Genomic DNA, 22,277 nt, shown 5'->3' on the forward strand with positions numbered 1-22,277 from the left:
TCAATACCCATATTTCTTGATCAAGAGAGAGAGACATGGGGGGAGAGAGAGATGGATAGAGATGCTCGTTTAATGGCACCCTGTGTACCGACACAACACCTCTCTTTATCCCCTTAAAACAACCAAGCTGGCCATCACCGTTGTCAGACACCAATATTTGGTTGACTTTAGGTTGTCTGATGACCACAGAAACTGAAGCTGCTGCTGTGGCTGAGTGTGAGTGGGGACAACTGTGAGAGTCTGCCCGGCCGCACACACAGTGACTGGGCAAACTGTTCACATCACATGGCTTTTTATCAACGAGTTTAACGACAGAGTTGAGCCGTTTATGTGTCGCTGTGAGTTTGCTGGGACAGTTTTAGCTGCTGCTGCAATTGTAAAGCTTACCAGGCAGACGTTGAACTGACTGTTTGCGGATAGCAGCTCTGGAGATGGCTGTAACCAAAGACTGCATGTAGAGATGGAAAACATGACAGTTCCCTCTAAGTGAAGCTTTTCTATCTCCATCACCCCCTGGTGTCTGTCTGCAGTATAGGTAATAAAGCCCGCCCCTCCATGTTAGTAAATGGGACATAGGCCAAACTAAAAACTCAAAGTACACACCAAATACATTTCTCTCAAAGTTGGTTTCTGTCACTGAAGGTCTTTCACATTATCCTGATGTTTGTTCAAGTACATTTTTTATGATAAGTTTGGTTTTAATGGTTATTAAATTAAACGAAGAGGCCATGATTGACAGCTGTGTGTGCAAATCCATGTGCTCACATTCAATGGAGCTGCTCACGATTGGTCGAACGGGTGTTTTGGCAGGAACTTCTCCACTTGGATATCACTGCAGTTATCGTTTGATGATATGGAAATTCCCTTTCTCCCCTGGGGTGTTGTGTTTAATAATACAGCCCCCGCAATAAGATAAAAATATAGAGGGATGAGTTAGAGAGTAAGTTATTGTGTAAATGACAGGAGAATATGAGCTAATGCTACTCAAACACACCAACCGGAAGAGACAAGAAGAACAGGGTGGATGAGTGTGTGTGTGTGTGTGCGTGTTTGTGTTTGTGCCAACTCACCAGTTGAACATAGGCTACTTTATAGTCAGGCTGCTTAACCCTCTGGTTCATGTGATTCCTCTTCCTGTTGTTGCCTGGGAAACACAAAACAGCAGGTATTTGTTGGCAAACAAGAATGACTAAACATGAGCAAATTTTGGTTGTGAGACACTGATGATGACGACATTTGTGATTATGGTAAGATTGGGGTTGGGCACTATGACGATAAACCATGAAGGTAATTGAAAAATGTGGACGGGTAGAGAGAGCTGAGGTCGCTCTGACTATAAAATCTCTAGATAGGTCTTGGAGGGCAATGTTGAAAATAAGTGAGCATGACTGCTGGTGTTTTTGCATCAATGTTATTACGTAAATCAATTTCAAAAAAGTTTCTAATTTACTGGGTGAGACGTGGGTTTTTTTTCAACAGTTGTAATGATTATTACTGTTCAGAGCTACAAGAATTAGTTGATTAATTAATTCGTTGAGGAAATGGGAACTCTGTCATTGAAAATTAATTATTTGTCATTTTTAAAGCAAAAATTCTAAATATTGAATTAGGGTTGCAACAGTATGAGACACACGGTACACGGGCTACACGGTACGATAACCATTTCGGAAAATATCATAGTTTCACTTTAAAAGTATGACACAGTCAAAGGGGAAAGAACATGCACATGCACAGGTGACACTGTGTGAGATTGCATTTTTATTTTCATACCATAGTTATATGGTACCTAGAAACCGGCATACTGCTGCAACCCTACATATGATCTTTCCAGCTTTTGAAATGTGAACATCTTTACAATAATGCAAACTAAATATTTTTTAGTTTTTGTATGTTGGTTAAATAAAAAAAAGACGTTTTATGGCATCGCCGAGGGCTCTAAGTTTTAGTGATAGACACTGTTCAATGTTTTCTAATGTGATTAAAACTAAATGAAAAATTGATTAATCCAGAAAGTAACCATCAGATGTAAGTCCACCCCTTGGTGACTTGATGAGCAAAATGACTCAAGCAATATCCCAACATCTAAGTATCTTTCTTTGTTTTCTTTTGTTTTTGTTATTTTTGATTTATTTATTTTAGACAGGAAAATACACAAAACAAGTCCTGGAATGGATGTACAATGATAGAATTTAGCAGCATTAGTGAAAATAAAGCTGCAACATGATCAAATACAAAAAAAACTGTTACCATTACATTGGAAAACCATTGAAAAGGGGATTTTCTTTAAACAAAAAGGCAACAAAACAAACAAAGAGAGAACCAAACAGGTAAACAAAAGAGGACAAAGGAGGGAGGTAAGAGAAACACACAGAAAAAGACCTAACTTGGTATTCTTACTTTTCATTTTTCAATATATTTAGTGACTTGATGTAGTTGGCTAAGTTATATATGAACACGGTGAAAGAGGGAGTACATCAGTACGAATATGATATTTACCTGACATCACAAGATAAGTAGTATAAGAAATGTATGCATCCAGGTCCATGAAGGTATGTTTTTAGTGTCAACCAGTTATAAAACCAGTTATAAAAATCAGATCAAAATAAAGGTACAAAGATCTACTTCAAATTTTTTGTGAGATATCTAACTACCTGCACAGCAATCGCATTACGTTTCATTCCTATCTGAACAACAGATATTTCACTATGCATATTTGTTCATTTCCCTGCAGAGCAGAGAATATTTTGTGTGTCTGTTTGGGGGAGCAGAGGCTGATCTTGTTGACTGTGGAAGGCAGGTTAACCTCTTCCCCAGCTGGAGATGATAATGACATCATCCTCTCTCCTGTCAGACCTTTCCAAGTCTGGAAGAGAGGGGACTCTGTGAGCTGCTGAGTGTGTGTGTGGTATGTGCGCGTTTGTGTGAGTGCAGAGGCAGGCTAGGAGTCTGGCTTCAAATAAGTCAAAAGTTAAATTTACTGCGCAACACACAGGTATCTCAATCTTTACGTTAAGACTAAAACTCTACTATCAATGATGGATAATGACAGCGGCATCAAACGTTTCATCTCTGCCTTGGAACTCTAATCTCAGTGAGACCCCGGCGGTCAAGTCAACAGGCCCTCTGAGTAACTTCCATTGCCATGGGAACGGTTTATGACATGAAAAACAAGGGAAACATTCCGCTGTAATGAGTCATTTGTGTGTGTGTGTGTGTGTGTGTGTGTGTGTGTGTGTGTGTGTGTGTGTGTGTGCGCGCGCGCGCGCGCGCGTGTGTCTATGCATGTGTGTCGTGTGTGTAGCTAGTAATCACTAGCCAGGCAGTCCAGTGCTCAGGGAAAGCCCTGAGCAGGGTTGTAAAACACCCCCCCTCCACGCTCCCCTGGCTAACTGGAGGCCCCTGTGTGAGTGGGAGACAGAGGTAACGAAAAGTGTGTGTGCCCCTGTGCGTGTGCGTGTGCGTGCATGTGCGTGTGTATGTGTAAGATTGTTCCACAGGGAAAGGCTACGACCTGTGAAAGCGCAAGGTACGACACTAACCTGTCCGCCCCCCCAAGGAACAAAACGCACACAAGAAACACACACTTGCACACCTTCAAAAGTCTTTCTCTTAATTCACGCAGGCCTCTCTGAACACATACAGACACACAGACGGAGCTTTCATGCAACACTCGCAAACGCAAGCACAATTTCTCCCACTTTGAGATTGCGGTTTGGCAGCCAGCTATCACGTTACAAATCCCAGGCTGGAGGGGTAACCATGGCAACTCCTTCCAAAATACCCCTGCCGCCCATGGAGGGAAGAAAGGGTCGTTTGCACCCCTCACTCGGCGCTGCCTGTTGCCGTCTTTATGCTGCCAATGGAGTGGAACTCCTGACGCAGACAGGGATACCTTCGCTGACGCACCTCGGGATCACCGGGGGCCCTGAGCCGCCCTTTCTTCTCTGTCCCCCCACAGTTCACTGCTTTCCTTCCTCCCACCCTCCCGAGGGGCTTTCCTTTTCCCCACGCTTTTAATGACACAATCCTAATAAACAGCGTTAATGGGTCCTCCAAACTGTAGGCTAGGCTAAGCTAGGCGCCTCTCTCCTCCTCCCTCCCTCCCCGTCTCCTTCCCAGTCTCTACTCCAGAGGTAGAGGGGGCTCCTCGCGGCCCTTCAGGCGCATGAGAGGGAGCTCGTGCCTCCTCTTCTCAGCATGTCCAGAGTCTCCTTAACCTAAAGCCACCCACATGTCTTCTACAGTACTTCTGTTCTTCAGTGAACTTGCAAATTCCTAAACTTGTAGGGAGCCCCAAAATCAGTCTGTGCTAATCTGAGCAGTTTTCTCCCCCTATAAAAAGACAAGAGGATTATTAAGTCAATGAAATAACACTGACTGAGGCTCTCTGATCATCCTTGACAAGGAGGGGGGCTTTGGAGTGTGTGTGGAGGGGATGGGGCACTAAGGGCCCTGAAGCTTGAGGTTTGTAAGTGAATAGTATGTGTTTGTGTGGAGGGAGCGTGGGGTGTCCTGGGACAGCTGGAGGCTGGAATGCTGCAGCAGCAGATTGTCAGATAAGCAGCTGTGTGTGTTAGGGGGAAAGGAGAGCCAGGCACGCTAACCACTACCGCAACTAGCCGCTGGAAAACACTCCTGCTGCTGCATGTCAATGGGAAGACCGTCTACATCGCGAGCTGAAATTGCTAATCACCGCTAACCACCGCTTAGCGTTTTGTCAAGTAGGTTAACACGCCAAAAACATTTAGAACAGTAAAGTTCCTGCAGTTTCCAAAACTATCAAAAGTATTTCAGACCCTAGACTTTGTATTACAAATTTTCGGTAACAAGCACAAATTTGCAATTGTTGTGAATATGTACACACATGCATCCATTTGTCTTGTGCAAGTCTGTGAATCAGGGTTTAAGTTGGCCGGCATATCCATATCTCAACAGCCAAAATGTCGGGTGGGAAATATCCCAAATAAATAAATTAATTTATTAATAACATATTAAGAAGCCTAGTGTGACCTGTAAGAAATGTTGCCAGGACAAGTTAAATATAAACGTCTATTATGCAGACCAGATTCAAGGATTTTAATCACAAATTTATCTATTTATCTACTGAAAGCTGCCTCTTCAGAGCAAACGCCACCATCCAGAGCAGTCACGCTCTTCTCTTGGCAAGCTCAGTGTAGTTATGCCGCTGCATTACGGATCACGTTCTTCAGGAAGACCCTCAACACACCATGGGTCTCATCGTAGATCAGACCAGAGAAACGCCTCACAACACCACGGTGAGCCAGACGGTGGATAACGAGCTTGTTGAATTCCTGGATGTGTCCACAGAGTACTTTACAGTGACACTTGGCTCACCGAGGCCTTTTCCTCTGCCATTAAACCTCTGATGAGTCACTGTGTTCAATGGATTGCTTTTTCATTCAGCTTATTTAAAGTTATTCTATTTCAAGTGTTTTATTTAAATGAACACCACGGTGAGCCAGACGGTGGATAACGAGCTTGTTGAATTCCTGGATGTGTCCACAGAGTACTTTACAGTGACACTTGGCTCACCGAGGCCTTTTCCTCTGCCATTAAACCTCTGATGAGTCACTGTGTTCAATGGATTGCTTTTTCATTCAGCTTATTTAAAGTTATTCTATTTCAAGTGTTTTATTTAAATGAAGATTATTATATAGCAATTTAAGACATATGTACAGTAATTGTTCTATATGCTCAGAATTCTGAACATTACTGGCCTAATTAGCAAAAAAAAAAAAAGAAAAAACTGACTGACAAGCAAGTTATAGAGCTACTGATCGCAGCTACAAACTAAATAACTGAGTGAATAACAAATATTCAAATAACTAAATAAATAACAACTGTGTCCACGTGAGAACAATAATGACGATACATCTGTCAATTTTTTTACGAAATTATAAGCGTTCTCGACTTACTGAGAATGTGGATGGATAGCGAGAGGGGGATTATGCAGTAGTAGTGTGAGAAGTTTCAATGGATGCTTTGATACCATTTTATTCTGTGTAAACTTTGCATCACTGGAATCCACTGCAACATGAAAAAGTTGACCACAGCTACTTATAACTTCTTACAGCCATCTGTCATCTGTACAGATAGTGAATGTTTGATACTTCAAAGACACATTGTAATTAGAGACGTGGCTGCACACATTGCCTGAAAACCTGTTTCACAGTATATTTTCAATATTAGACTGTCGTGAGTTGTCTTGTATATCACTGTATAAAATAGTTTCATGTAAAATTCCAGCACAATATGCCTTACAGGATAATGTATTGGATTGTAATTATTATATTTTTAATCAAATTATATACTTCAGTGTTTGCGTAGGCAGAATTTAATTTAGGGTGGAAGATAAGAGCTTAGCATACCGAGTGTGTGTGTGTGTGTGTGTGTGTGTGTGTGTGTGTGTGTGTGTGTGCGCACCATTTGCTCGATTTACTCACAACAGCTGCAGTACAACTTTAGGATTTTAATTTGGATGAAATGTTTGTGGCTTGGTATTGCATACCATGAATCAAGTGTTTTCACCACTGACTTAACCCTGTCTCAACAGTTTGGATGGACTCCATGTCTTTACATAGCTGTACAGTCATGGTGTGTGTAATGTTCTTCCACCAATAGTTTTCCTAGTCATAAGGTCAGTGACTCAGAGAACAATGTCGACATTGTGGGGTTTTTACCCTCCAGCATGCCTCATACTTAGTCCACTTAATGTGATGCAACAAACAAAATACATTCCATACAGGAAACAAAGAGCCATATCACGGCACAGACCTCCAGAGAGCAAATGTTTATGCCAATTATGCCATCGACCTCAAGAGTCACTTCAGGCCTGAGTGAACCAAAACTACAATTGCTGCATACAGTTTCCCTTACAGGGATAAATACAATTGTAGGTAAATGAACTGAATTAAAATATTTTACAATTTCTGTGTGTGTAACAACATTTAGGACTCGCAGAGTATGATTTGAACAATACCATTAAATGTAAAAATAAGAGAACGATCTATAAATCTTACCTATCTAAAAGTTTCAAGTTTGGTACTACGGTGTGCTGATTCATGTTAAATCCATCTGTGTCAAATGTCGGTACCTGAGAGTGCATCTGGGTGAAATCGCAAAGTTAAGACAAGAACAAGAGGCCGAAGTGCCGTAAAGTGCCCTGAAGCCTGGAAGTCAGCCACAGAGCTACCTCGGCTTCCCAGCAAGCCAAAATTATCGCTGCAGCACCGATCTGCCGTGATGTTTTCTGCGTATGATCTATTTTCTTTTCTGCATTATTTTAACAATAGCTTAGTATCATGCTAGAAAACCAGACACACATACATACACACAAGCAGGCAGACAGACAGAGACAGCAGGGTAGCTCTTTGTGTGATTAGATAAGAGCAGAGGAAAAAAATCGCATTTAAGTTCACTACATAACCCCTGCACCCAGTTAAAAAATGTATTAAACTTTTGTTGTTAAAGAGAAAGCTAAGGACCAACAAAAATAGTACTGTTGGGTATCAGTACCGGCACAGGCTCAAATGTGTATGGTACCCCACCTGTGAGTAACGTGAGCTACATCTCACACTCAGATAAATACTAACTGTTAGCTGGGGAGTGAAAAAACAATTGTCCAGTAGTACCTTCATTATCAATAAGTCAAAATATAAATATTTCATGAGCTAGTTTCAGCCTCTCCACATTCTGTAAATGCAATGGCTCTCTGTATGCATGTGCAAAGCAGTGAAGACACTCACCAAACTGTATCCTGGTGCGGACCGATCCTACAGGGACATTGTAGATCTTCTCCAAGTAGTTCTTCACATCATATTTGGTCATTCTGTCCAGACAAAGACAGAGAAGAGAAAAAACAAATAGTGAGGGAGAGGGGGAGAGAGAGGAGGACAGGGGTTACACAAGGTAGGGTTTGTATGAGGTAAGGAGTATTTGGAGTGTGTGTGAGACGGTAAGGGAGTGTGGGAAGATATCTGAGGTTTCAGTCCAGCACTTGTGGCGCTGCATGCTGGATCACTGACCATAAAATAACACCACGTTGACTTAACTGACACAGACACAGAAGTGATGCTGCCTATTTCTACACTGCATTCCCATCATCTCTGCTGTTATATTACCTCCTGTAACTGACAGGAAACTCCCCTATAAACCTATATTCAGCTTTTATTCCCTGGAACATAAAGTGGAGAGAAGAGAAATGTGAGTGTCAGTCTTCATCCAATTAGCTGTCTGCATGTATTGATCGCACCCGGTGAAACCCTACACAGGAAGTGCGCCTGGCACCAACTGATCCGGTGGGTCAGCCCAGCTAAAGCTAGCTTACTGGGCAGCATTTGGAACGGATCGCTCCGAACAGAGGAAGAAAGGCTTTTAACTGCTAATCAATCTAGCCAATTGGATTAGCCTGGTGGGGAGCACTTCCCAAATGCGTCTGACAAAGTGCTTAATAGCGACGCTGTGGTCTGACATGAGTGTCTCGGATATGGCGTCTTCTATCACCTCATATGTTCCTTTGATAGAAAAGTATAATGTAATATTCCCTATTTTTCAGAGGAAACAGCACAATACCTTGAGCTGCTGTAACAATATTTGGCCAGGCAAACATTTGCATGAGAAAATCCCATCTGTGAACACAAAGGCTCTTTGTACCTAAGAATGATGTAATATATGTTTCCATGCTGTACAAACAATTGCCTTTTCCTCTATAATACGCTGAATTTTGGCAAAGCTGGCACTGATGTAGACCTAGAACACTTCCATTTGACCTGCTAAGTTGTGTTTATCAAGAGAGGTAAGCTTACATTTACGATACTTGGGTAACTATTTCCACATTTGATTCCACCATTACAGAAGCGGGATGGTTTGATGTGGTGACTCTTGAGTATGGTAGGGTTTTGTTACCAAACACCAACTTCAGGCAAGAGTGAGAAATGAGAGAACTAAGCACTCACTGAGCTCTCCTTTTCAGACCCAGTGCTGGTCCAGGACCACTCTGAGTGTTAAGGTGAAGGAGTTTCTGTGTGAAGAAAAGAGTGAACAAACCCATTAAGGCCCTTTGAGGCCTATTTCTCTCCCTTTACCCAGTTGACAGGACAAAAATGTGTTTCTGATGTGACATGCAGATGCGCCTTTCTGCTCCATTTGCACCCGCCTCCTCCCATAACCTCCGCCTCACAGTGTGTGTGCTGGAGGGCAGTGAAGCAGAGCGGACAGACCAAAGGGTACTTGAGATCAAGACAGGAAAAAAGAGAGAGTGATAGCGCTGAGAGACAGGTTTTCCTAGAAAGCAGGGGCGGGAAAGTGGAAGAGAGAGGAGAGTGGCTCAGGGACTGTGAGGTCTCCTCTGGATCATTAGCAGATGGAGCACTGATCCTGATTAATGGGGAGAATCTAAATCCTACTGCTTTTACCACTCAAATTATTCAGTCACCACAAACATAGACTACATGTCCGTGAACACTGATATTCCACCATTATTCAGAATATGACAATATTGTGAATTTGTTACAGGGTATGTAAAAAGCCTTTTTCGTTTGGATATTCTGAATTAGACCTTTTTCCAAATATAGCATTTTCAGATTAAGACATGTGGGATATGCGGGTATTTTATGTGTTTTAGGGGCACTCTTTGTGCATCCTTACTCTCATTTGGGGTTTTACCAGTTCATGACACATGGCTTCTTGTCTTTACTGTCAGCTCTGTACGTTGTCATAGATGTGTTGTAAACAAACCAACAGTTTACAAGCTGGTGGGGATGCCTTAAAAAAAGCCAACATTTCTGGTCAGGAGGAGAAACCCACCTACTTTTTAACATTATGACAGACTTGGATATCAACAGTATTTTGCGCAAATATCGCAACACCAACCTTTTCAAGAAGGCAGTTGAAGGAATGGAAGGCTGTGTTCACATGGTCCAACAAGTCTGCCACCCGTGGAAAACTTTGAAAACATCCGTTTTTAATGCAAAGAAGCAAAATGACAAGCAGCTCCAGCCACCTTTCCTTGCCATATGCATGTAAATGCAATTTTAGTGAAATATTCATTTTCATGAGCTATGTAAACTGCTTAGTAGGCACATCATTTTTGGAATAAGGGAAATGAAACATGCCCAAGCATGCTCATATATTACTCTGCAAAAGATGCCAATGCATGTGCACATATTCAAAATGAACAGATTTTAGCTATGGCTGAAGTGGACATATGAAATGATAAAACAACGAGAAAAAGAGAACCAAAAACACATAACAAACTAATGAATGATCATGTAGCAATATCAGTGATCTATATCAGTAATAAGTTAAATCAAAATCTAACAAACAAAAGAATGTTTACACATACGTATGTATGTGTATATATGTGTGTATACATATATATAGATTAACAATGAATACACACACCCACACTCACACATACACCAGTGCTGAATGCTACATTTACAGGGGTTACATTAGTTTTTCTCTGACCTGAGTCAATACAAGACTTACATTTCAGCTAAAACTAGAATCCAGTCTGAGATAAAGCCTTGGGCTGAAAGCTGAGGAGAAAATGTCAAGTTAAGTGAGTACATAAACAAGGCTAAACTTAGACAAAGGGCGTGGTGTCTCCAATAGTGATGCAAGCAGCATCTGATCATCATCCCAGTTTAAACACCCATCTGACTCCACAAGCTAACCTTTCACACCTCTGCCTCACTGGAAGAATGAAAACCTGCCTCCAGCAACTGCCAGGGCTAAAAGGCATCGTTCCTCAGCAACTGGTATATATTTATACACAAACACACATGCTACAAAGATTCCTTGCCCAAGATGATGAAAGAACTCCAAACAAAAAACCTAGAAAGGCATCAGATGACGCAGACAATGGATTAGGTTCAATTATGGTCGGTTGTAGCCGAGCAGGTTTAAAACAGGCACACAGGCATTATTTTCAAAAAACAATTTAAAAAAGTTATATTGTTCTGCATTGTTCAAAAGGAAGTGTAGATGGGAGATATAAGACCTAAATCTAATAAGAAGTAGTGCTAAAAATGTTTCTGAAGGGATGTAGGCACAGATGAAGACATAGGGTGAACATGCTTTTGCTTTTACTCACAGTGACATAGTTGTTTGTCAGTGACGATATAGCAGATTCAACAATCTGCAGACTGGAGCTAGGGCTGGACGATATGGCTTTAAAATAATATCACAATATTTTTAGGCTAAACGATTAATATATTGATATTTGAAATCTGTTCTAAACTACTGTAAACTAATAAAATACAAAAGTATTAAATGAACGTGATGATGTATCCTCTGTAAGCGGGAAACAAACTAACAGCTCTTCAGTTAATATATAGAAAGTACTTGCAAGTCATAGTAATGCTCTGTGGTCGCAAAAATGAGACTAAATAGCCACGGTCTGGAGCTCTGCAAAAGCCCTGCTTTTTGTGTGTGTGTGTGTGTGTGTGTCTGCGGGAGGTAGAGAGCCATGGGTTAGAGAAGGAAAACAACATGCCAAAGTGAGTCTCGTACCAGTGGCTAAAAAAATTAGACAATTTATACTCAATGTTTGCGAAAAAAGGCATTTTATACATCCCACGTGGAACAGCGCCGTGATACATCGCGTATATGGGATATCGCCCACCCCTAATTGACGCCCACACCTCTATCAGCTGATCTAGAAAGTAATTCTTCCACAGCAATCACTCTAATGCTCCTAGACATTTCCTATTCTAAAATATGGGATTACTCACACTGAGCCAAGGAAGTTGTATCAGTTTCAGTAGTTTAGGGCAGTCCATTTACACCTGTGCCTCTAAAGCATTTGAGAGAATTAGGTGAAAGGGCACAGTCAGAAAATGGCAAGACAGGACAGAGGCACCTTTGAAAGTCTTCGACAATAAGGAAAGTGAATGTATTCTGAAAGCTCTGAGACTACTGCATGTCGCGTCGATTAAAGAACATCTGCCAGGTGAACGGATGGTGACTCTTTTGTAAATAAAAGATGCCCTATAATACAGCTTCCAACTCATAATAATCCTCATCCACAAATAATGCACATTATTGACTGAAACACTGAGGTTTAGCAGATCGTGACTGTTTTAGCTTAATGAAAGTTGTAGTGGCTGTAAATTGTTTTTGTAACTGATGTTGAAAAAAACAGTCCAAGTGATCGAAACGGAAGTGGGCAAGAATTCTAATATACTCGATGATTCGCAGTTTGTTCAATATGTGATGTATGGAATGACTTTATCACGAACATTGAGTTTAAATTGTATATAGTTGGGTATTTTTTAGCCATCGGCATGAGACTCGCTTCGGCATTTCAGTTTTCCCTTTTTGCGACCACGGAGCACCACTATCTCGCAGTGAAGTGTCAGATTGCAACCAACTGAAACTACTTTGGTGTGCCAAACATGTAGGGGAACTACGATGGCCAACCAAAAAGCGCAAATGGCCCCATCTAGAGCCAGTGTTTGACTTTTACGTTCTGGGCTACTGTAAAAACAACATGGCGGACTTTGTGGAAGAGGATCTGTTCTCTTTGAAGATATAAACGGCTCATTGTAAGGTAACGGAAATACAATGATTCATTGTTTCATGTGATTATACACTCAGGAAAACATAGTTATTAATATTTAATTCCATTTTTGCCAATACATCCACCTTAATCCTACACACTGGACCTTTAACAAACATCTTAAATTTGGTAACCTGATCAAATCGCTCTGTACAAACATGTTCGTGCTATTGCTGTACTCAGTCCATTGCTACCACCTGCAAGTTCGACCCATTATAATTAATCGTGGGAAGACATACTGATATAGATCCTTTTATCAGGCTAAGAATAAGCAGTTGGTTTAGCGGTCGGAAAGTGTGTCACTGAATAAATGTTACATGAAAAACTGTTAATCTGGCAGTTCGGTTTTATCTTTGGGTAGGATTAGTGGCCATCATGGTGAGTCATGGTTCAAAAATGGTGGGTGTACTCCACTGTATAAACTGAATGCCATGCCATAGTCCTTGTGAATTAGTAATCACTATAACAACATTTGATCCAAAGAACGGGGGTGTTGCTGTTGCCATGTCCTTCTTGTTTTAGGATGAACATAACTTTGTACAGGGATGATTCAGTGACCATCGTGCCTCTTGTGGCTACCATGAATCCTACTTGGAAAGGTTGCTTGTTTTAGCAACTTGACTTGGCAAACCACTGGAAAGCTTTTAATGTGGTTCCTTGTTTGATAGAAACTGGGCTGCATCTACATTTGGGTTTTTTTTATGGAGCCTTTTTGGTTGGCACATCAACTTTTAGTATTACAAGGAAATGGAAAAGAAGAGGATGCAGCCATTTAATGCCACTCAAAATGAAAATAAAGGCCAATTTTACAATAAACAAAACTGAAGGAAAAAAACCTGACTCAACATAAATTACTTAGGTTTAGGGACAAATTGCTTAAATGTTTATGGTAACATAAAATAAGACTTTGTAGGCATGGCGGAGATAAGGGTAGAGCAGAGCTGAGAAATACCTGTTTGTTGGTGACAAATGCCAGGTGTCATGACTGTTGTTGGTCCCACTACCCTGATCTGCGAAATGTGAGAGCATTTGGTACATTGTTTTTGTCCTTTTTTTAAATAGATGGTGGGGTAGGGTGATATGGACAAAATATTATAATATTTTCAACTGAATACCAAAGATATCTTAAATAGGATGACATTGTAGAGTTGACTGTTGATCCTATATCTAACATTTACACAATCAGATTTTTGATGAATATTCATCAGAAATGTGGAGTTAATGACTAAGTAGGTAACGGCAAATAATAAAACAGCTAAAACAATCTGGTAAGTTGGGAAAATTACATAGCTTAACCATAATACAGCCTTTAGCACCAACAAAAGACAACAGTTACTATATTAAAATATCCCCAATCTAAACTGATATCTAGTCTTTCATAATAATATTGACTTAATGTCAATATATTGCCCAGCCCTAGTAAACAGTACTGACTATTTTGAGATTTTGCAATACAATATTAGAAAAATAAATAAATAAGAAAAAAAATTCATGAAATGCAACTTTTCATTCCATTGCATTTTTAAGACTTCTGAAAGATTCTGAATTCTTTTATAAAAAAATTTTTTTTAAATTAAGATCAACTGATTTAATGCCTTTTAAGACTGTTAAAGGATTTGCAGGAATCCTCTGTTGCATTTGCTTTTGTACCAGCTATGTAACAAAATTATATAAAGGCAATAACAGGAAAATATGATGACATACATGCCAAACACAAAAAAATGCATTAACAAATAGAAAAAGCGTACACAGGTAGACCTTCACCATCTCTGGCTAAAAGAACTTAAACTATGAAATGTGGTCTCAAAAAAGCATTCCTTAAAAACAAACAGCTGAATTGTCTAACACTGTAAATCTAAAAAGTTGATGGTACTTAAAAAAGGTACTTAAAAAATATAGGAAACTGATTGCATTGAACATTTTAGTCATATTAACTTCACTTTGTGAAGTTGTCGCAACTTTAAAATGACAAGTTTAATTAAATCTTCTGAAGTTTTAGAAATTTCAGTAAATAAAGTATAATGCGCTACATATATCTGTATTCCTCTGGTTGCAAACTAGCGAATCGTATTTGTATATTCTTAAACATGTTAAGTAAGCAGGAATTAAAGACGTAATTGGCTAAATCCTCTGTGATTATCAGGTTAAGTCAGACTAACTTGGTCTACTGAAGTTGCTAACACTTTGAAAGCACAAGCCAATTTCAATTGTCATTTTTAAGGTTGAACAACTTCACATAAATAAATAAACACAGCTAAATGTGAAGTAAACTTTACGTTTAGATAGATATAAAGTAAATGTAAATTTGTACATTTTAAAAATGTAAAAATTTTAAGTAAGATCAACTTTTCAGATTTTAAAGTGCACTGACATGTTAATGTTGTGTTAATGTCTCTTTCACTTCACTTTATGTGTAAACTTTAACAACACAATGTATGGTAAATATCCAAGGTTAACCAAACAGTCCACACACACACACACACACACACACACACACAACATCAAAGTACATTGTGTCAGAGCGGCTTAGTGGTGAGAATGAAACAGGAGAGTTGTTTTCTGCGCAGATGAAAGGCAAAAGAAAGCCGCTCCTCATTGTCAGCCTGCCCCATTGTCAGGTTTGGGTCGAGATACGCACACTCACTACTTTAACCCTCCCATCTAGGGAGACAATACATGCACAGAAGTTGCTCAACACTAAGTATCAAGATCATAATAGAAGACTTTGTTTAGAAGGAAAGCCATTGAGGAACCTGAGACTTAGGGAGAGGAGAGATAGTTGAGAAGTTGAGAGAATAAGAGCAGCATGTGAAGGATTAGATTTATTGTTCAAGTTTTGGTCTGACAATGGAACAGAAATAGATCAAAGAACAGGTCACCAGGAGTCACTAAACTCCTTACAGAGAGACGGGTCAGTAAAGACTCGACACTCCTCTGCTGGCTCGCTAAATGACTTCCTATGACATAAACTGAGGTTAATTAGCGTAAAAAATAACCCAGTTTCCAACTTGAGCCATGTGTTTATGAAGTGGAAGAGGAACAGAGTGATTGCCATGGCGATCATAACACTGTTGGATCCAACAGGTACTGAACATTTGTCAGAGTGGAAAGACAATGTGAGCTGCTGTGTAACAGGGTCAGTTTGCACATGTTTGATTACAGTGAGAAACCGCAGCATGGTCTGGTTTCATAGTTATTAAACAGCATAGTAGCATGAAATGTGACTGAGTAATAGACCGAACACAACGTCCAGCTTTGTGTTCTTTTCTTTGTATGTGTGTGTTAGCGCTGGCCTCTAGCCATGCCAGGTGAGGCACAAGAGGTGTGTGTGTGTGTGTGTGTGTGCGTGTACGAGTGCGAGTGCATGTGTGTGTGGGTGTAAACACAGAAATTTGATGATGTTCCTTCAAGACTGGAGAGGAAATACTAACATAGCACAAAAGGTTTGAGAACAATCAAAAAGACAAACAAATACAGTATGTCCCTCCAGCAGGTAGAAAGAGCATTATAAGAGAACGCAGCCCAGGTGTCTCAAACAACAAGTGCCAAAGAGGGATTGGTTTTGGACGCGTTGCAAAGCGTTTAAGAAAAGCACAATAAACAGCAGAGCCCAGGGTGGGACAGACAAAGACATGCGCAGATGATAGCAAGTCAGTGATACCGCAAACAAGCAAGAAAACCAGGGGGAAAAAAACGCAAGAGAGAAGAAGACCGACAACCACAGATATCTAGCTCCCAGGTGTAAATAAGACAAAGGCCACCTTGTGTTATTGCTCTGGGAACGCCAACATTACCACTTCTCATTAACAGCTGCTCGGCACTACAACTTACCCACGCCAACACCGCCTACCCTCGAGAGTCATAGCTACAGCAGCTTTCACTGCTGTACTGACTTAGACTCATCAATAAGCCAGGAGTGGGAGTGATAAGGGGTTGTGTCACTGTCTCTCCATGTGTGTCCATTTACTACATTGTGTGTATAAAAAAACAAAAGTGTTTCAAGCGCACACTGAGGCCCCAGCAGCATATCAATCAGCCATGTACCTCTCCCAGGCATCAAAGACTGCGCGGAAAAAACCCTTACACACCCTTATAAACACACACGCACCCTGCACTTACCCACTTTTGTGCATATATACACAAAGACACACACCATTCTCACAAACTGACTAACCCACACTGACAAGCACGCACACAGACACACACACAATTACATAAGCACCCTAGGAGTTTGGCAGAGAAGAGGCAAGAATCAGAGTGGGAGGCCAGGCACCTGGATGAACAGATTATGGTCTAAACCCCACCAGAGACACATAGATGATCTGCCTCAAACTTCAATTTTTTCTCGCCAGTGTGGGCTCTGGCCTTCTCATCGCCTGAGCACTGCTAACCTCAGTGACCTTGGCTCACAGATGCAGTCAGAATCAGCTCATCACTACTAAGTGCTGACTGGAGAGGACCTCCTGTTGCTTTTTATGACAGAATACGTGTTGTCCAAAACCACCAAACTGACTAGTCATAAACCAAAAAAACAAAACATACAGCATGCACTATAAATATGTAAGAGTGCTCATACATAAAATTAGGAGGCAGTAAAGTGGTATTACCTAAAGTAAACTCCATTGGACGACGAGCTTTGGAGAATGATCAGGAACATTTCGCTTTCATTTTCTGTGTAGATATTAATATTGGCTCCTTTAGATGACTAATGTTTGACGTCTCGCTGTCTACAACATGGCCCGAACCTCCGCTGCAGTGCCAAATAAAAGCACTTTTGACCTCACCTCCCACCTTGCTGCCCATGTTAGCCTTTCACAAGTCATCATTGCAACTGAGCTCATTAAAGACAGCCATATGGGGGTGAGAGCTCTCCATATACTTCAGGACTGAGCCGCAGATTTCTGTTCTTGAGGCTGTCACGCCACCTGGTGGCCATGATGCCCAGTTCCAGCAGGATAGTACTGCTCCAGCAGGAGTGCCACAGTGCCAGTACAAACAAATTATTGCAGCCTGAAACGTGAAACATGTGTTCATTATATAATAGTTCTGAATGACACTAAACTACTACCATAGTCTAACAAAAGTAGTACGCTAAAATAACTTTGATGCCAAATAAAATAACTGATTTTGTAGTCTCATAAGAGTAAGATTTACAGCTTAAACAGTGCACCAGCTTATTATATTTTTATTCTTAAGAAGCACTGTAAATTTTGCTACAGGAGTTGCTGTAGTCACTTCATCCTCAGAGTCGAGGTCTCTGTGAGAATTATCATCCAACCTGCTAAAAACGTGGTGCTCAATCCAAACAAGTTCTGCAGTGCTGTTCTGAGGCTGAGCAGCCTGTACTTTCGGAAGACGACTGCATTGAAGACAATTATGTTCAAATGTTCATGAACAACAGCGAGGTGTCAAGAGTTGGCACCTCTGTCCACTTTTTCATCTTTTACTTAAAAAAAAAATGACTGAAACTTAATATTATGCAGCCACTACACCTCTAATGCACTTGCATCATATCGCAAACAGCCGATTAATTAACAGAAAATTAAACTGACATTATGGATGCATGATAATATCAGCATGTCGTCAAAATAAACAGATATTGGCTTTAAAATGAAATATCGGAATCAGCCAAAACGCCGATGTCTGCCGACATCACAATTTAATTTTTTCTTTAGTCGACACAGTGAACATGTACAAAACATCAACCCTGCGTTGAAGTATTGTTCTTATTTTGCACAAGGAATTAATTATTACATACACTGAAAAGCACTGTATTTGATGTTTACATCTGCTGGTGGGCCACTAGAATAAGAGTATGCATAAAATGATGTTAATTCCACTACAAAAAAGACTTAAAGAGCTCTAAAAGGTGGGGAGAAGAGGATATATCGATGTTGGTATATTGGCCGAATGAGTTTTTATACATCAGCATATTGGCAAAAAATCCGATATTATGCATCTCTACTGACAACAATTTAAACAATTAATCATTTAAGTCATATGGGAATGTGGTGGGCATTTTCTCTTAATTTATAAACAAAATCATTAATCAGTTAATAAAGAAGTGATTAGAGCACAGCCTACAATAAACCTAAAATCACTTCTAAACAGGAACCAGCTCTCAATTTCCATTCCTGATAGCAACCATTTTAATTGATATATGGGATGACATAACAGCAGAGTACTCAGGCTTTGTATTTCCTTGAATGCATCTCTGCGAAATGACAGGGAAGATCTGCAAGCAAAGACTTACTCCATTGCGACGCGAAATTGGACAGTGTCAGGGGGCTGCTCTTTTCCCGGCCTCACCAGAGTCAGGAACCAGTTGGGTCTGAAGATCCTCAGCTGAGGGTTTCCCAGCTGATAGAGAGGGTATCTGAGGAAAGAGGCAGACTCTTATTATCTACAGTATAATTCCCAGAAAGTCTGTGGTGTTTCCTACAATCAAACTAACAACTGGGATGACATAAGAGCTGCACAAGTAATCATGTAGAATTGTGTGGTGGAATTTTAGTTTCATTTGCTCTAGCCAAAAGTTGATAAATGTAGAGAAAAAAAAAAGGTCAGTTTCAAAAGAGAGCTGTGTAATGAAAACCCACAGGATGTGATCACTGTTTGTGGTTTGCCATCCAAATCACACAAACCACGCGCTGTGCCTTGATGTGATGTACGTAATGACGTATGGAAGTATTTGGCTCTTCAGCTGCTAAATGCTCCACTATGTTTAGCAGCTGGTCAGAAACATTGTCTGCTGTTCTGTGCTGGGCGGGGACACGTAGAGACGGTTTGGCAGAGCTTTTTTTTCTCTAAAATCAGCGGGAACATTTTCATATCGCTTAATACAAATGCACAGCTCACTTGAAAACTGCACAAAATTGCTTGTTAGAGAAATTTTTGGTTATCATACAAAAGAAAACCCATGACAGAAATTCGCTTTTCCTACTAAATTAGTTCTGCTTCTTTAACCAAGTCTGATCAGGATTCTCTTAAATGTAGGTCCATCTAAGGAACCAGCCTGCATTTCCACCAGTTTTGAGCAGAACCAATTTATCTTTAACTTTTGCACTATGCACAGCGGAAGTGAAGAGAAGTAGCAACATGTCAAATCACATTGATAACCTGTATGCATTTGTTTTTTTATTAGATATTTGTTTTTATAAATAAAAGCATGGACCAACTATTAATGAGACCACTGCACACTCCTTCTTTCCAACAATTTCTCACTTGTATCTCAACATGGCCAGTATTTCCTCAGATATCACAGTGCCAGATATCGCTGGATGTTGAAAATACTTTTCTGTTCTTCTTTTACTCTTTGCAATGTGGTCTATGTATTTCTTGGTTTTCATTGGATTATTGGATTAATGTTTACTGACTGGTTACTTCTGCTCAGCGTGTTCTTTTTCATTTATTTTTTGTTTTATTTTTCTGTAAAATGTTAGTTTAAGGGTTTTTTTGGGGTTGTTTTTTCATGTCATTTTTTTTTGTTACTGTTTGTTGTTTTCAAGTTGAGGGGGGTCTGTTTGTATAAGCCTTGACCTCTGCTGCCACATTTCTTATTTTTTATTCACCTGGATTTAATGCAGTTTTTCATTATGTGCAACTAAAGGAAACAAAATAACACGACCACTGATGACATCACAATTCGCACTTCAGGTTAAGAAAAACCTGCTTTTTTTGGTTCCAACTGAGAGCCAACTTTTCAGGTTTCAAACCAATTTATTGTTGGTCAAAATGCTTTAAGTGCTTAAAAATTATGTGTGAGAACCGGAAAAGAAAATGTTCCATGTTGGTGGAAAAGGGGTAGTTTCTTTTATTAGAGAAAGGTGCTGAGTCATTCTGGAGTTTTACAAACATTACAAATATGCACACTGACAGCTTTACCTTCAAATGAAGCAGTTTAGATAATGTGGGTTCAATGGTTTACTTGTTTATAACGCTGGATTGTCTATCTGCTCGTCTGATGTCCTGAGGGACTTAACTGTAGCAATCAGTCTTCCCAGATGTGAGCAATTAATTTGGTGCGCACAATGTTACCATTACCAGGGTAAGGACAAACATTGAGAGCAGATGTGTATCTATTAGAGGAGTTAATTCTGGATTGGCTGATAACAAATCAAAACAGTCCAGTTGACTCTGCAAATTTAAAAAAAAAAAAAAACTGTACAAAAATACAGTGGTAAACAAATATAAAACTAGGGTATGATTATTATTTTGTATGACATTTTTGGGAATGTCGTTTCTCTTTTTTGTTGCTTTATTCTGTATTTGGTTTATTTTTTTTTAATAAAACTAAAATGAGTCACTCATGTGAATATTCTAAGTAAAAGGGTAGATATAATAAGCCCCAACTTCAACCCACACCTTTCCAGTCTTTATATATAATAAAATAAAATTAAAAAAGTCATATTAGAGTTATCCTCAAAACCTTGAGTGGAGCTTGCTAAGCATTTAAAACTATTTACAACATCCCCCAAGGGTTTCAGATATTGCAAAAGAAAACATCCGTTGACAAAAAAGGCAAATTTGTTGACTTATAATTACAACCTTTAGAAATAAGTAAAATATCATCAAAACAGACCACTATTCCACTAATGCAAAATCAAATAACGTTGAAGTCTACTATGAATGAAAACAATTGCAATGACATTATTGCTCCGATGCAGCATGAGCACACAGGTCAGTACTTCGCTATAAAAACCGTGGATGTAATTAACACAATGACCCGAGTTTGTAATGTTTCGTATTTGGCTGCATGCTAACGGCAGTTTGTTTTTAGCATAGCGGCTAACGCTGGATATGTTCTCGTTTTCTTAAAACCATTGAAGCTTCACAGTGAGCACAGACACAACTGACTAAAGCGCACCGACAATGTGTAAAATACATGAAAACAGCGTGTGTGAAAAGCTGCATTCCGACAAACAGCACAGGGCAGCTGAAAGGCTGAGACATGCTAACGTTAGCTGGATTTGCTAGTTTACCAAGCTGCCAGACAACAAGAGGGCTAATACCGATTTCATCTGTAGCCGAGGCTTCCTTTACGCCTTTATATTAGGAGGGAAAAACTCGACACTTACAGCAGTCTTGTCACTGGCATCTCTGAGACGGTTTGTTCTCAGACAAAAGATACCAGCTAGTTGTTTTGTAGTCTTCTCAAGGTTGTATATGCTACACGTGCAGGGATTTACTTCCGGGGACACTCGTACAACGCAGGCGCACTGGATGTGGTCCATGCCCTTGTGGACAAAGTTCAGATGTCTGCAGCATAGATGCAGCCTGGAGTCAAGGATCGAGGATCAATGATTCTTTATTGTCATTCCAGCCATTTAGTAATAATACTAATACTGCTAATAACAATAATAATCTTTATTAATATAGCACTTTTCAAGCTTAAGCACAAAGTGCCTGCTAATTAAAAGACTGACAGTATGAAATAAGATGTCAGAAACCCATGTAGCCCCTTTTCTGCTCCCTTATGACATAACCAAAATTAAGAACATTAAGAAAGTTAAAGCACAAATAACAAAATAGCACTGCGCAGTGAGTACAATATCATATGAGGTTGCAAGTTCAAAAATACAATTTCATAAATAAGTAAGTAAAATGTTAATGTATTAATGTATGATAAGAAAATTAAGCTCATGTAAACAGATTAAAATTAAGAGTAAAAGATATAACCATAAGTATAAGCACA

At 39.9% G+C, this 22,277-nt stretch overlaps 1 protein-coding gene across 1 annotated transcript in view; it reads right to left on the reverse strand.

The window, feature by feature from the left end:
* mrpl23 (mitochondrial ribosomal protein L23) overlaps window positions 1–21,790 on the reverse strand; it is a 42,017-nt gene extending 20,227 nt beyond the window's left edge. The window contains exons 1-4 of the mRNA XM_042495423.1: window positions 21,661–21,790; window positions 18,837–18,959; window positions 7,767–7,849; window positions 1,071–1,144 (exon numbers count right to left, since the gene is read on the reverse strand). Of these exons, the coding sequence (XP_042351357.1) occupies window positions 1,071–1,144; window positions 7,767–7,849; window positions 18,837–18,959; window positions 21,661–21,680 (300 nt within the window). The 5' untranslated portion in view covers window positions 21,681–21,790. The remainder of the gene's footprint in view (window positions 1–1,070; window positions 1,145–7,766; window positions 7,850–18,836; window positions 18,960–21,660) is intronic.
* Window positions 21,791–22,277: the final 487 nt, after the last annotated feature.

The sequence above is a fragment of the Plectropomus leopardus genome, chromosome 11 (assembly GCF_008729295.1).
Source record: "Plectropomus leopardus isolate mb chromosome 11, YSFRI_Pleo_2.0, whole genome shotgun sequence".
Classification (NCBI taxonomy): domain Eukaryota; kingdom Metazoa; phylum Chordata; class Actinopteri; order Perciformes; family Serranidae; genus Plectropomus; species Plectropomus leopardus.